This window comes from Xenopus tropicalis, chromosome 5 (assembly GCF_000004195.4).
Source record: "Xenopus tropicalis strain Nigerian chromosome 5, UCB_Xtro_10.0, whole genome shotgun sequence".
NCBI classification, from domain to species: Eukaryota; Metazoa; Chordata; class Amphibia; order Anura; family Pipidae; genus Xenopus; species Xenopus tropicalis.
In genome coordinates this window covers 11,379,133-11,395,069 of record NC_030681.2, presented here as the reverse complement: position 1 = coordinate 11,395,069, position 15,937 = coordinate 11,379,133, and the positions used below count along the sequence as shown (strand labels likewise).

General features: G+C 40.7%; 1 protein-coding gene across 1 annotated transcript in view; it reads left to right on the top strand.

Annotated features, from left to right (window-relative positions):
• tgfb2 (transforming growth factor beta 2) overlaps nt 1-15,937 on the top strand; it is an 86,020-nt gene that overhangs the window by 68,019 nt on the left and 2,064 nt on the right. Inside the window, exons 2-6 of the mRNA XM_002936021.5 lie at nt 5,429-5,592; nt 11,915-12,047; nt 12,578-12,688; nt 13,153-13,321; nt 14,285-14,438. Of these exons, the coding sequence (XP_002936067.1) occupies nt 5,429-5,592; nt 11,915-12,047; nt 12,578-12,688; nt 13,153-13,321; nt 14,285-14,438 (731 nt within the window). The remainder of the gene's footprint in view (nt 1-5,428; nt 5,593-11,914; nt 12,048-12,577; nt 12,689-13,152; nt 13,322-14,284; nt 14,439-15,937) is intronic.

Here is a 15,937-nt window from a genome sequence, read left to right as displayed (position 1 = left end):
CAGATATATAGAAACATTGGGGTAACAGTCACCCTGATATAGTTCCAGGGGTACCCAGGGCACAAATAAGCACTCACCCCAAATCCCCCCCTAACTGGCCTTCAGGCTGGACACCCTTAGCCCATAACAAGGTTACAGATATATAGAAACACTGGGGTAACAGTCACCCTGCTATAGTTCCAGGGGTACCCAGGGCACAAATAAGCACTCACCCCAAATCCCCCCCTAACTGGCCTTCAGGTTGGGCCCCCTTAGCCCATAACAAGGTTACACATATATAGAAACACTGGGGTAACAGTCAGGTAGGACTAAAAAAACGCAGCTTCCACCAAATTAAATACAAATATATAGTTTGTTTCCCAAACAGGAATTGCTCCAGCAGCCATTTTAAGAGCATTGGCATTCTTGGAAAACAATAATGTGTTTAAATATCACTTGAAACTGGGTGAAATAGAAAACAATGATGGGATTAACTTCCCCTTGAAAATGTGCCAAGGACAGGCTGCCACTGACTATTCTATTCCCCTACTATTCTAAGCCTCCATAGGACTCAATGGTGCTCGACAGATCAAACCTGCCAAATTTTTATTTGACGCAAAAAGTTAACTAAACATTAATAAATCACAAATTATGGGAGTTGTTTTAGAAAAACTCGAAATTTTTCAGGGAACTTTAAAGAAAAAATCGAGTTCTAGAGAAAACCCATTTGTAAATCTGTTCAGCTGTTTAAGAGAAGCTTTATTGTTATAATTGCCGGCGGCCCAAGCAAGTTGGCTGGGATTTTCGAAGGATAACAAGAGTATTTATTACTAACCGTAAATATTTTTAAATCCCCCACTTCAAACTGAACGGCTACTGCATCTCCGAAATCAGGTTGGAAAAAGAAAAGGCTAGAGGGATTGTAAGGCCTTGGGGGAATAACCACAAACAAACACTTCATAAACACAATAACAATAAATCCTTCCGGCGATCGTTTACCAGCTGTACTAGGGGTAATTTAACCATGAAATAAACCCAATAGGGCTGTTCTGCCCCCAATAAGGGGTAATTATATCTTAGTTGGGATCAAGTACAGGTACTGTTTTATTATTACAGAGAAAAGGGAATCATTTAACCATTAAATAAACCCAATAGGGCTGTTCTGCCCCCAATAAGGGGTAATTATATCTTAGTTGGGATCAAGTACAGGTACTGTTTTATTATTACAGAGAAAAGGGAATCATTTAACCATTAAATAAACCCAATAGGGCTGTTCTGCCCCCAATAAGGGGTAATTATATCTTAGTTGGGATCAAGTACAGGTACTGTTTTATTATTACAGAGAAAAGGGAATCATTTAACCATTAAATAAACCCAATAGGGCTGTTCTGCCCCCAATAAGGGGTAATTATATCTTAGTTGGGATCAAGTACAGGTACTGTTTTATTATTACAGAGAAAAGGGAATCATTTAACCATGAAATAAACCCAATAGGGCTGTTCTGCCCCCAATAAGGGGTAATTATATCTTAGTTGGGATCAAGTACAGGTACTGTTTTATTATTACAGAGAAAAGGGAATCATTTAACCATTAAATAAACCCAATAGGGCTGTTCTGCCCCCAATTATGGGCAATTATATCTTAGTTGGGATCAAGTGGATCCTATACCTTTATACATTAGTGATCACTTGGAAGAGTTGAAACTAATGGACTATTCTCTTTTTTCAAATGAACATACTTAACATACACCATAGTTGTCCATACGTGCCCAACATTGGATAGGCATTGCCCCTGCCCATCAGGGTGTATATACCACCACCTCAGAGGATGTAAACCTTCCTGTGATCTAAAAAGCCTCTGCCATTTGTAACTGACCACTTTGCTTTGACGCTCACATCATGATTGGCTAGGACTTCCAGAAGGGATGTTCTTTTCAACTTGTAATCATTGCTTTTCTGGGGATATATTGATTCTAATCAAGTGATAATCCCTTCACTTCCTACAGTAGTGTGTGTGTCTGTCCCACCAGAGTCTATGCTGAACTGCTGATTTTGTATTCAGGAAAGTTCTTCTAAGAACATTACATATATAGCCAAGTCTGATTTATAACTGATATTCCAAATAGAGTGTCCCTCCAGCTGGCAATGGCTCCTACGAGCACTGAAACTCACAGAACAAAGGTCACTCATGTTTTGTTCCTACCAGTCAATTCCATCTCCATATTTCATACTTATCACGAGGAGGGATTACTCTTCCTTCCAAGAACCAGAAGATACAGAAGCTTCTATTTTAAGACAACATGGAAGGATACTGACTTGCTGATAATATTTGGAGATGCAGTGACTGTTTCCTTCTATACCTGCATTGAATCTTGGAGTTTCTTTGGTTTAACCACTTGAATCCTTGAAAAGAATATACCACCGAGGGTTGGAATGTCTAAAGGTTATAAATATATACAATATTTTACATGGGGTTTATATAAAAAAGAAAAACTTGTGAATGCAGGTTGCAATACAGGTATCGGACCCCTTATCCGGAAACCCATTATCCAGAAAGCTCCGAATTACGGAATGCCCGACTCCCATAGACTCCATTTTAATCAAATAATTCAGAGTTTTAAAACTGATTTCCTTTTTTCTATGTAGAAATAAAACAGAACCTTGTAATTGATTCCAACTAAGATATAATTAATCCTTATTGGATGCAAAACAATCCTATTGGGTTTAATTAATGTTTTATTGATTTTGTAGTAGACTTAAGGTATTGAGATCCAAATTACGGAAAGACCCCTTATCCGGAATACGCTTGGTCCCAAGCATTCTGGATAATGGGTCCTATACCTGTACTAATATTATACTTGTATGCAATGCCTAGCCACAGGGTTACATGCCCCATTAAAGGCACAATAATCTCCTTACAATATGCCAGTTGGGGCTTATGGCTTTGAAAAATGGCATAATTGACAGAGGTTTCAGTTGAAAGAGGCTAGTACAGGTATAGGACCTGTTATCCAGAATGCTCGGGACCAAGGGTATTCCGGATAAGGGGTCTTTCTGTAATTTGGATCTCCATACCTTAAGTCTACTAAAAAATCAATAAAACATTAATTAAACCCAATAAAATTGTTTTGCATCCAATAAGGATTAATTATATCTTAATTGGGATCAAGTACAGGTACTGTTTTATTATTACAGAGAAAAGGGAATCATTTAACCATGAAATAAACCCAATAGGGCTGTTCTGCCCCCAATAAGGGGTAATTATATCTTAGTTGGGATCAAGTACAGGTACTGTTTTATTATTACAGAGAAAAGGGAATCATTTAACCATTAAATAAACCCAATAGGGCTGTTCTGCCCCCAATAAGGGGTAATTATATCTTAGTTGGGATCAAGTACAGGTACTGTTTTATTATTACAGAGAAAAGGGAATCATTTAACCATGAAATAAACCCAATAGGGCTGTTCTGCCCCCAATAAGGGGTAATTATATCTTAGTTGGGATCAAGTACAGGTACTGTTTTATTATTACAGAGAAAAGGGAATCAGTTTTAAAATTATGAATCATTTCATTAAAATGGAGTGTATGGGAGACGGGCTTTCCATAATTCTGAGCTTTCTGGATAATGGGTTTCTGGATAACGGACCCCATACCTGTATTGGGAAACACCAGGAAGAACATTAGCAGGGACAATCCCACCTGTACAGAGATATCCAACTGAGGCCATAGCTTACAATATACACCGATCACTCTTATCTGGATATTTGTATTTCTATACTCAGTATTAATAGGAGCTTTATGACCTCAACATGGGACCATTGCTGGAATCTGCTCATGTTTTTATGTAAAAAACAGAGAATCCATGTTCTTTGCACATAAGGCAACTTAAAGCTTTAATTTGAATGCCCTTTAGGTAGGTCATTAGTGGTCTATACGTTATAGTATAAAGCTGTACTGGTGGTCACATCAAGGTGGTTTTCCTTTCAATAAAACAAAGTAATATTGAATTAGTAATTGGTTGGTCTCCAGATCAAATTTAATATCATCTTTGTACCATTTGCGGATGTTAAGATCTAAGAAACCCATGAAGCCCACACACAGAGGGAAGAATTAGCATTGTGCCAGTTGCTCTGCTTCAGTCGTTTTCCTATTATCCTTTGGAAGAAATCCACATTTTATCTCATGGTCGAGTAACGGCAATACGGCAACTGTCCATCCCTGCCGGCCCTCGTTGCTCTGGTAGTCGTGCATGTATATGGGTCACCAGTTGGAACGCATTTATATCAATTTTCCTTTTTTTTTCTAATTGATTAATTCTATGAAAAACACGTTTTTGCATGCTGGATTAATGCACTTCAAGGCAAAAAACCACCAAATGTGAAACATATTTCCTTCCCAGTTAATAACATTTGCAGCCTATTCAATGCTGATGTTTGTGCTTTGAGAAAGTTGAGTGATGGCTCTCACATAAAGCATTTAATTGTGTTTTAACCTTTCGTTTCCTGCAGTGATATCATCCCATAATAACCTGTGTTGTTTTGTATAGGTATTGGAACTGTTTGTATGCTCAGAAAACCACAAGGAATTCCTATTACCCCTTGTGACTAGAGTTAGGGTGTAATAGCCCCATACCCATGCTGTGTAGTTATTGGAACCAATGGGTGTTCAATTAACCAATTCCAGAGGCAATATAAATGTGTTTAATATGTGTAAGACTGTTAACCATATATCATTGACTTAAGGTGGTTAAGATCTGCTCATTTGATGACCTTGCTAAACAGGCAGCTATTCCCACCTATGGGGGCCAAACGATTGAATTACAACAGCGGGCATAGGAGCTGTCAGACTGAGGATGGCATCAATGAGCCAATGTGGTCCCTGATTGGACAAGAAAATCCAACCTGACAGATTTTCAGGCATATATCATTTGGGGAAGCCCATCGGGGGTTGCCCATACACGGGCAGATAAGCTGCCGAATTGGTCTAAAGGGCTCAAATTGGCAGCTTAAATCTGCCCATGTATGGCCAACTTTAGACTAGATTTCTGTTATTTGTAGCTTACCTAACCCATATCATATTCATCCTATCCCTATATGTAATAAAAGGCACTAAGTTTGCCCAGGAGCAGTAAACAATAGCGACCAATAAGATGATTGCTTTTAAACAGGTGACCAGTAAATGCTTCCTGCTGATTGGTTGATATGAGTTACTGCTCCTGGGCAAACTTAGTGCCTTTTATTATATAACCCCCCTAGAGTCTTACATTCAAACCCCTACCTAGTCGCTAGGATAAATCATCTATCTTATTAACAGAGTTAGTAACCTCAGACAGTCATTTGGAATTAAGACGGTGATATAGTAAATAGGAAAAGCAAATACAATGTGCTGTACAACTGACATGAATGTGATATTTGTATCATTAAAATATGGAATTAACTTTTCTCTTTAGATGTCATCCCACCGAGTTACACCACCCCTTACTTCCGAATCGTACGATTTGACGTCTCTTCGATGGAGAAAAATGCTTCCAACCTGGTGAAGGCGGAATTCCGAGTGTTTCGCTTAATGAATCCAAAGGCGCGGGTATCAGAACAACGAATAGAATTATATCAGGTAACTACATTTGCTTTCATTGGCTTACACCGTACTGGACTTGTACAACCTGAAGTGGAGGTTTAGCGGCTGTGGATTGTGGGTTCTTTGGTCTTATTTAGGGATGGCCAAGCTGCTACCAATCAGCTTGTTCTGAGAAGATCTAAAGAGAAGTTGGAAGTGCCGCCCTATCAGTTCATCAGCTGATACCCCAATCTCTTGTGGGCTACGGAGGCACAGATGAGATCAGTTTAATTGCCTGACTTATATTGCTACATGTATGGTCATCTTCTCCATTTACAGTTCTCTCCAACTATGTTCCAACTGCTTTTACTGGGATTTAAGATGACATATCATTGAACATATTGCAAGCTTATTTTAGAGTTTGAGAGAAGAGTTTGTCAAGAGCAGGGATCCCACATCTTTTTCTGTGAGACACACTTAGATGTAAAAAGTGTTGGTGCACCACACAAGCATGAAAAAAAAGCTGTGATTGGCTATTTGGTAGCCCCAGGTAGACTCTTGGCCTGCAAAAGGCTTTCTTTGGAGTAAAACTGTGTCTCTGGGCTTCCAAGACTTGTCTCCAAGCCAGAAATGTAAAAATGGCACCTACTTTGGGACCACTGGGAGCAACATCAAAGGGGGTAGTGATTGGTGGTGATTATGAGCCACTTGTTGGGATCATTGATCAAGAGCATAAAGTGCCAAATGGTACCACATGTATCCACCCAATGTTCTCACACGGGTGTACCCCATTAATATGTCATTAAATAAACATTCACCAAAGGCCTATTCATATGAGAGGGCCTATATTTTTCATGGCTAGCTCCTACCAACCCTGCTACACTGTTCTCATTCTTCTCTTTTAAAATGGGGATGATTTTGGGAGGCAAACTGATGCAGTTTGGAATGTGGGTGGAAAAGTGCTTTGCTATGAAGTTCTAAGAACCATGCTGCAAAGTGGCTGAAATATGCAGCAATATAAGGACCCTCTACCCCAGCGGTTCTCAACCTATGGGTCAGGACCCCTTTGGGGGTCGAACGACCCTTTCACAGGGGTCAACTAAGACCATTGAAAAACAGATATTTCCAATGGTCTTAGGAATAATGTTATGGTTTGGGGTCACCACAACATGAGGAACTGTATTCAAGGGTTGCGGCATTAGGAAGGTTGAGAACTACTGCTCTACCCTCTTCCTCTATTGGTTTCCCATTGCCACCAAACTTCATATACAGGCATCCTTATAATGAGAGTAGCTTTGGAAAAAATGTATCTGCAAAGAGAGGTTTATGTATTCTGGATTCTCCAGTTCCTGGTCGATGGCTTTATTCTGTAGAAATCAATGTCCACCTACCATTTGTAGATCCATGGCCTGGGTCTCCAACGCTTGCCCAATGTCTATTTCATTCCAAAATAAACTGATTTTCTGAATTTCTGGGATTTTTATTGGTTCCCTGACATATAGTATATGCTATCTGATGCAGCTTCAGCCCGTGCACTGTGAGCAACCCCTACTTCCATGCAGGGAGGTTATAAAATGTCTGTTTCTGTTTCCGTCTGAATCATCTAGAGAGGAAAATAAATTCTTATGGCATCTGAGCAGATCCTTCGACAAATATTGTTTTTACTTTGACAAAATGGGATTTCAGTTCGGATGAAAGGTATAAACAGATATGACCCGGCGATGCTTTCAGAAATATACAACGAGATTAGATAATAGTTCTACAATAAACGACTTCTTCTCATGAGAAGTCGTTTGGAAACCGCAAGCGGCCCGCATTTCATTTGGAAGGATTTCAGCCAAAAGCTGCCTTTATTGGAATTTTATCAGATAAAGCTTCATGTTATGGGAGTTTCTTTTGGTAGATGACGTTTCATGACTAGTTTTCAGGCTGTTTAGAGTTCTTGCTTTCAGGAACCGGGATTTCATTGCATAGCAACCAGTTTGGGCTATAGTATATTGCTACTAACCCTTGATATGCCAGAAAAATGTAAAGTGAATAACTTGTGGATGTGGTACATATTCAATTCTAATCTGTTCTGCCTTTGCCATTCACACCCTTGTGAGGGTACTATCTGAATGGCATCCCACCCTGCAGATTGTTATATTTTAGTGCATTGTGGTCTAACTTTGTGACATAGTGGAACCGTGTAGCCAAAACCAGGCTTTCTCTTGTATAAAGTATAAGGCATTGCTGTATGTGTTCTTAATCTAGTAGAGCAGTGTCGGAATGGGACCCCAGGGGCCACCAGAAAACCTTAGACCCCAGGCCCTCTCTCCAAACTATTTTTCCTTCTTTCCTCACCCAACCTCTTTATTCTTCTAGTCTCTTTTATTTACATGCTAGCATCTATCCTTCCATCTATTCCTCCTCTTTCTTCCCATTCAGAAATAGGGAATGACCAAGAAACAGGCCAAATGCTCCAGAGCAGGAGGGCCCACTAACCCCTGGGCCCACTGGGAGTTTTCCTTGTATCCTGGTGGGCCAGTCCAATATAGAGGATCCAGGGCCGCTGCTGACCAAATGGGTGCCCTAAGCAGAAATTTACTTTTGTGCCCCCTCCCCCAAATATTACGGAAGTAAAAATAAAATGAAAAAAAAACACCTACTATAGGGGCCCCACACACAGTGCCCCCAATTGCCCCCATAGACAATGCCCCCATAGTAAGTGCCCCCTATAGCCCCCATAGATTGATTGAACTATCCGGGACAGCGGGATGCGCTATAAAAACCGGCGGGACAGTGTTGGGGGGTATGTTATAATATATAAAAATGATTTTTTTTGAGCAGATGGGATGGTGCCCCCCTGGGAGTTGGTGCCCTATGCAGACTGAGTACTCTGCTTATAGGGAGCAGCGGCCCTGAGAGGATCTCATCAAGTTTCTTAAGGTGTTTGTGAGTGACGTGCTTCTCAAGCTCAATGAATAAGCCATGGATTTTATATACTTATAATGGTACTTAGATGCCATCACTATACCATTATGATTTGAATTTGAGTTTTTCTCCTGAACTTCTAATATCCTAATATTATAATTCTAATTTTTTAGAACTCCATCTTGCTTGAAAGTAGACATTTAGCAGATACAAAGATGCAACTACGAACTTAACCAGAAGCTTTTTTTGGCTAGTAGACTAATTAGAACTACAGTAACAACCAGCAAGTCATGTCACCGATAGGAAATTACCCAAGGAACTTCTTTCATGCTTTTATTACTTGTATTTGTCCCCATCACTTCTTTCTTTCATAAACAGGAAAAAGGTTGGGGACCACTTTACTTAAGGTATTACTTTTAAGTACTGGTATATTATTTTTATTTGCTTTGGTCAGACCCTACAAGTCTTGTCTTGAAGTGTAGTTTAGACTATACTGCTGGACAGAGAGTATAAGACCTACATGTATTGTTTCTATTATATTAAGGAATACCTTGGCTTCAGCTGAAGCTTTCATTTTTCCCTTGCTGGAAAATACCATTGGAGAAGGTGGAATGGATGATGCTACAAAACACTTGGTTGCTTAGTTGGAATGGATAGTTTTTTGTTGAAGACCACTGACTGTAGAAGAGTTTACATTTTCAGTAGAAAAGGCAATAATCTCGGCAGTGAGGTTTTGAAGGTTAAAGACAATATTAGCCCCACAGAAGACACAGATGTGACCACAGGAACATTTAGCTTAAAACTGGGTAATATGCTATTTCTAATTCAGTGTCACCTGTTCCCATGTTCCGAATAGGAGGTGGGTGATGCCATTACTGGAACTGAAGCCAGTTGGGTGTGTGACAAGACCTGTAGTTATGCATAAGGATTCTTTCAACTTTTAGACTCATCTGTTACCTTTAACATATGTAATTCTGTGCAAAGTTAATCATAGATTCAGCAGACATAAACCAGTTAACCCAACCCAGTCGAAGATTAATATAGAGATATACAAAAAAACATGAGCATTTGCCAAGTGGAACTTTTAGAGTTTCATGGAAACAGTGGCCCAACAACACATTTTATTGACAAAAAAGTTGATATTTTTAAAAATGTTTGAAGTCACTTCTGTTGAACTCTTTTGGCTCCCTGCTCAGAGACTGAAGCCAAAATTAGTTTTTTTTGGAAGCTTCAAAAACATGAAAGTCTGAGCCAAGCCAATACACTTTGCTTATTTTAGGTAACTCATAATTATACCTGGAGACTCTTATGGTTTAACACTGGCAGTTGAGGGTTAACTAACCTTAAGGTCCCCATACATGGGCCTATTCTAGCTGCTGATATTGGTCCCTTAGACCGATTCGGCAGTTAATTGGCCCGTGTATGGGCACTACCGACGGACCTGCCCGACCGATATCTGGCCTGAAATCGGCCAGATATCAATCGGGCAGGTTAAAAAATGTAGAAAATGTTGATACGGTCCCCAAACCGACTTTGTCTATACCCATCGTTTTAATTCACATGTTTGGCCCCAGGGCCAAACAACCGAATTAACCTGGATTCTCCCGACATCGCCCACCCGTAGGTGGGGATATCGGTAGAAGATCCGCTCGCTTGGCGACATCGGCAAGCAAGCGGATCTGAAGGTGAATGGGCACCTTTAGACAATATGGGCAGGGACATGTTTTCCAGACATTTTGGGTTTAAGAACCCATTTGACATAGTTTCACCCTAGCTGGTTTTATTCTATGCTTCTAGAATAATCCAGAAGAGTAAAGAAGCACTCACTCCACTCACTCTAAATGTAGCGCTGCCTGCATTGGGCAGGACTGGATTTGGAGATGTTGGGGATGGTAGGAGCTATGGCTGGTGTTTGAAGTCACTTCTGTTGAACTCTTTTGGCTCCCTGCTCAGAAAAATATTTTTTTTGGAAGCTTCAAAAACGTGAAGGTCTGAGCCAAACCAATACACTTTGCTTATTTTAGGTAACTCATAATTATACCTGGAGACTCTTATGGTTTAACACTGGCAGTTGAGGGTTAACTAGCCTTAAGGTGGCCATAGACAGGCCGATTCTACCTGCCGATATTGGTCCCTTACACCAATTCGGCAGCTAATTGGCCTGTGTATGGGGACTACCGATGGGCCTGCCCGACTGATATCTGGCCTGAAATCAGGCAGATATCGATCGGGCAGGTTAAAAAAATTTAGTCGGACCGGGGACCGCATCAACGAGCCGATGTGGTCCCCGGTCCAACTAAATTTTTTAACCTGCCCGAACTGGCTTTTCTTATACCCGTCGTTATAATTTGACCCTAGCCTGGATTCTCCCGATATCGCCCACCCATGGATCTCAGTGTGTATGGCCACCTTAAGGGTCAGCTGGTTGCCTCTGAGGATTTGTTTTTGGATAAATAGTACTTATCTTGCCTTCTTGTCACACATTGCCCCATGCAACTGGAATACATAGGACTAGAAAAAACTATACCCAAGAGCTTGGAGCTCAAGTTTCTGGATTCTTTTATTATTAATGGATTTCTTTTCTTTTTCTGCATTTCTCAACTAACGAGTTAACTCAAACCTTAGAAAAATCACCTTTTTTTGGTGCTTTTTCCATTTTTTGTTTTGTTTTAAAGGTGTATGGGCACCCTTAGACAATATGGGCAGAGACCTGGTTTCCAGACATTTTGAGTTTAAGAACCCATTTGACATAGTTTTACCCTAGTTGGTTTTATTCTGTGCTTCTAGAATAACCCAGAAGAGTAAAGAAGCACTCACTCCACTCTCACTGGATTTGGAGATGTTGGGGATGGTAGGAGCTATGGCTGGTGTTAAGTGCAGAATTCCCCTGCGTTTGACAGAACCTTGAAACAATACAGAAAATGACCCAAGGTGCAACTGATAACTGCATGTACCCTAAAGACTTCAATTTGCACCCCTTAGTGCTCTTGCAGTTGCCCTTAGGGCCAAGGCTAATATATAAACCATCTTGTGGAGGCAGCAACTGACTCTTTTGTAAAGCCCCACAGATCATATTCATGTTTTGTATGTAAGGGAGACTTTTTAATATAAAAGCGATGGTCAGTTTGTCATTTTGTGAGAGAAATAACCCTTTAGACTTTTTTGCATCTTATGACATTTCCCTAGGTAGTGTAGTAGCTCAGCACACATTTGAAGGCAACAGATGTTAGAAGAAAGGCTTGTTTCTCGGTAATATTTTCCATTTTCATTGCCACCCATCAGATTTTCATTAGACTTGGCTCGAGCGGGATTTTGTTGTGAATTAAGTGCTTTTCAACTGCACATTATAAGCTACTGGAGTTTGTTTTGCCTGGTAAATCCATAATGCATGAGAATGCGAATATAACAAGTTCAAGATCATTGGGTCCAGAGTTCCTGACACACATTTTCCTCTTTTTTTTTGCAGATTCTAAAGTCCAAAGACTTGGCCTCGCCAACGCAACGCTATATTGACAGCAAAGTAGTAAAGACACGAGCGGAGGGAGAGTGGCTATCCTTCGACGTCACAGAGGCGATCAACGAATGGCTCCATCACAAAGGCAAGATGGCGCTTTTCCAGAAGTATAGAGGCCCCAGCAATTCATTAAGCTTCTGTAGAATATTATTGATGAGCATTGGCCCCTTACTATGTAGTAACATACTTTAGACTTCTTCCTTCGTATTTGCTTAGAGAGAGGCTAGAGCAGGGATCCCCAACCTTTCTTACTCGTGAGCCACAGTCAAATGTAAAAAGACTTGGGGAGCAACACAAGCACCATAAAAGTTCATGGAGGAGCCAAATAAGGGCTGTGATTGGCTATTAGGGGCCTCTATGCACCCTATCAGCTTACAGGGGGCTTTATTTGGTAGGAAATCTTGTTTTTATTCAACCAAAACTTGCCCCCAAGTCAGGAATTCAAAAATAACTCCCTGGTTTGGGGGCACTGAAAGCAACATCCAAGGGGTTGGGGAGCAACATGTTGCCCCTGAGCCACTGCTTGGAGATCACTGGGATAGAGTCTATGAAGTTGTAGTCCTTAGGCAGGACCCACACAAATCTCTTTATCTGCTTATCTCTTTTCATTTTTAGACAGAAATCTTGGATTCAAAATAAGTTTGCACTGTCCTTGCTGCACCTTCATTCCTTCCAATAACTACATTATTCCAAACAAGAGTGAGGAATTGGAAACCAGGTTTGCAGGTAAATATGACCTCAGCTCAGTGTTTAATCATTACATGTAATAGTCATTATATTTATGAATTACTCAGCCTTCCTTATAGCCAATATCTCAGAGGCTGACCTCCCATCAATTAGGGTCAGATTTACCAATATTCAAATTTATGTTTTTCCTACAATTCAAGTTTTTCATGGTAAAAGAATTTGAATTTGAGTTTCCAAGAAAGAAGATTTAGAAAGGGCCAGATAATCCCTGCAAGTAGCATTACAGATTGTACAGGAAATTAGTTCTGTCTTATTCTAACATATACAATCAATCCATGAATTTCATAGGGAATAATGAATCCCCACTGTAATATATAAAAGTATATTTTATTTTTATGTATTTGCTTGTCAATTATACTATAGCCATTGTGCAATTAGAAAATACAAACCTTTTCCCCGAAATTATAACATAATATTAACTAGAAGAAATGTCTTTGTTCAAGGTATTGATGATGCCTACATGTATGCTGGGGATCCCAAGACAAAGAGCCGGAAGAAGCACACAGGCAGAACTCCCCACCTCTTGCTCATGCTGCTGCCTTCTTATAGGCTTGAGTCCCAGCAATCCAGCCGGAGAAAGAAAAGAGCTCTCGATGCTGCCTACTGCTTTAGGTAACTGTTTCAATGGAGGTCACCAAGCAAGCGGATCTTCTCCCGATATCCCCACCTATGGGTGGGCAATATCGGGAAAATGTAGGCTAGTTTGTTTGTCTGGGGCCAAACAATTGAATTATAATGGGAGCAATGGGCGCAGTTGGTTCGGAGACAGCATCAACGAGCCGATGCGGTCCCCAATCCGACTAAATCTTTTAACTTGCTCGATCGATATCTGGCTAGTTTCAGGCTAGATATTGGTCAGGCAGGCCCCTCGTTCCTGCCCCTACATGGGGCGATAAGCTGCTGAGTCAGTCCAAGGGACCGCTATCGGCAGCTACAATCAGCCCGTGTATGTCCACCTTAAGGCTGGCCATACACAGTAAGATTTGCTCATTTAGTCAAATGAGTGAATCTTTCCCCCAATGTGTCCAGCTTGGGTGGGCGACATGATGCCAGGGCCATCCCTAGGGCCAAACGATCGCATTACAATAAAGGGAATATGAAACATTGGAGTGGGGACTGCATTAATGAGCAGATGTGGTCCTCAATCCAACAGAGAAATCAAGCTTGCCTGATCAACATCTGGACGATTGTCAGAGAGAAATCAGTTGGGGGGCCTGTTGGAGGGCCTCTTAAAGCAGACTTTAAATGAAAGTGAAACATCATGGAACCAGCAAATTAGTAACAGGGGGTATCAGAACAAATTCTAGATACTAAAACGTATGGGTTATTTTTATACAGTGATTAGTGGTGTAGAAACTAAGGGCTGGGCCCCTGTGAAACAAAACATATAGGAGGCCTGGCACAGAGATACTGAAGGTCTGAAGGACCCAATAAGTCATCAGAAGGGAGGCACATAGAGTACCCAGAAAATGCAATTTAGTTTTTAAAAATGTACCCTTTTTATTGATAAGAATATTTGTTTGTTTTGGTATTGGCATTAATTGGGAATGACACCATTTTTGTTTTAATTAACAGGAATGTTCAGGACAATTGCTGTCTACGCCCCCTATACATTGACTTTAAAAGAGATCTTGGTTGGAAGTGGATACATGAACCCAAAGGTTACAACGCAAATTTCTGTGCCGGAGCTTGCCCGTATTTGTGGAGCTCAGATACGCAACATAGCCGGGTAAGAACAACTGTTTTTTGGGGGATTCAAATAGGTAAAATTTGCAAAAGTGTTTATTTCCAGAAAAAGCAATATTTCACCCAACAGAATCAAAGCTCTCCAATTCAAACTACATGGAGGGAGAAATGAAATGGCAAGTTTTGGTTGAATAAAAACAAAATGTACTACCAAACAGAGCCTTCTGTAAGCTGGGATACTGCATGGAGGCTACCAAAAAGCCAATCATAGCCCTTATTTGGCTCCTCCATGAACTTTTATGGTGCTTGTGTTGCTCCCCAAGTCTTTTTACATTTGACTGTGGCTCACGAATAAGAAAGGCTGGGGACCCCTGGTCTAGGGCTACTACCTAATAAAAGCAAGGGATGGACCTACTTTCTTACATATTAGCTTCCTAGAGTCTTCTCCACAAGCACAGAAGCATTCATAGGAACAGCAGGGTGGGTTCAGGCTTCCTTTTCAGGCTTCCCTTTCAGTCCAATATAAAAATGTTCTGTATCTACCCTACATCTTTGGCTTTCAGACTGCCCACTCCAATCATTGTTTTGCCAAACCTAGTGGAGTTACGGCTGTGACAGACGAGGAGATTAGTCGCTGTGCGACAAATCTCCCTTGTCACGGGCGACTTATCTCCCCGAAATGCCATCTCACTGGTGCGAATGTTAATCGCCAATGGGATGGCATTCGCGGTGCCGAAATCGCCGACGTTTCCTCTCAAGGCAACTTTAGTGGTTTCGTCGATTTACATTCTCTCCGGTGGGATAGCATTTCATGTCTGTCACAGCCCATAGCTTCATGGTTTCAGAATATCAGGACTTCAGGACAGAAGGTGGTTGGGTTTGTGTAGAATTGGAAAACAAAGTGACATGTGTCTTATGTGAACTAGGATTATCTACTCTCTACCAACTGGGTATGCCTTCCCTGGAAATAAAAGCAAAAACCTATTTATAATAAAAGAAATGCCTGTGCTGTGTAGGCAAATAGCAATAGGCTCACGTTACTTACCATGCACAGAGGGTTGACTTCATTCTGCAGAATATTTATAGCTTTATATAGAGAATCCAGCCCAGTCAGCATGAGAACTGCAAACATGTTATGCTGACATTGTGCTGCTAAGTATGCCGCAGTTGTTTTTCAGTGGGAGGAAGTTGACTGTCATAGTCACAAATATCTCAAATGGACATTTACCGTACACAAGATGCTTAAATAGAGTGGGTAGTGTAGTTGGGATGAACAGGTCTTCTGTCTGCGCTTTAAATGGCCAATTGAATCTGTAGCAGAAAGGTCACTTTAGTGTTTGACTAACATATTAATGGCATCCTTGGAAATATGTGTGCATCATCAGTGGGTAACCTACATTCTTCCTTTGGTAGAGATAAATAGCTGTTATATTTTCATAGAAAACATAGTGTTAATTCTTCAGTGCGTTCGGCGAATCCATTTCCTATTCCAAATGCTGGAGATAACATTCTAACAACACTGGCAGAATTCATAGCAGAATC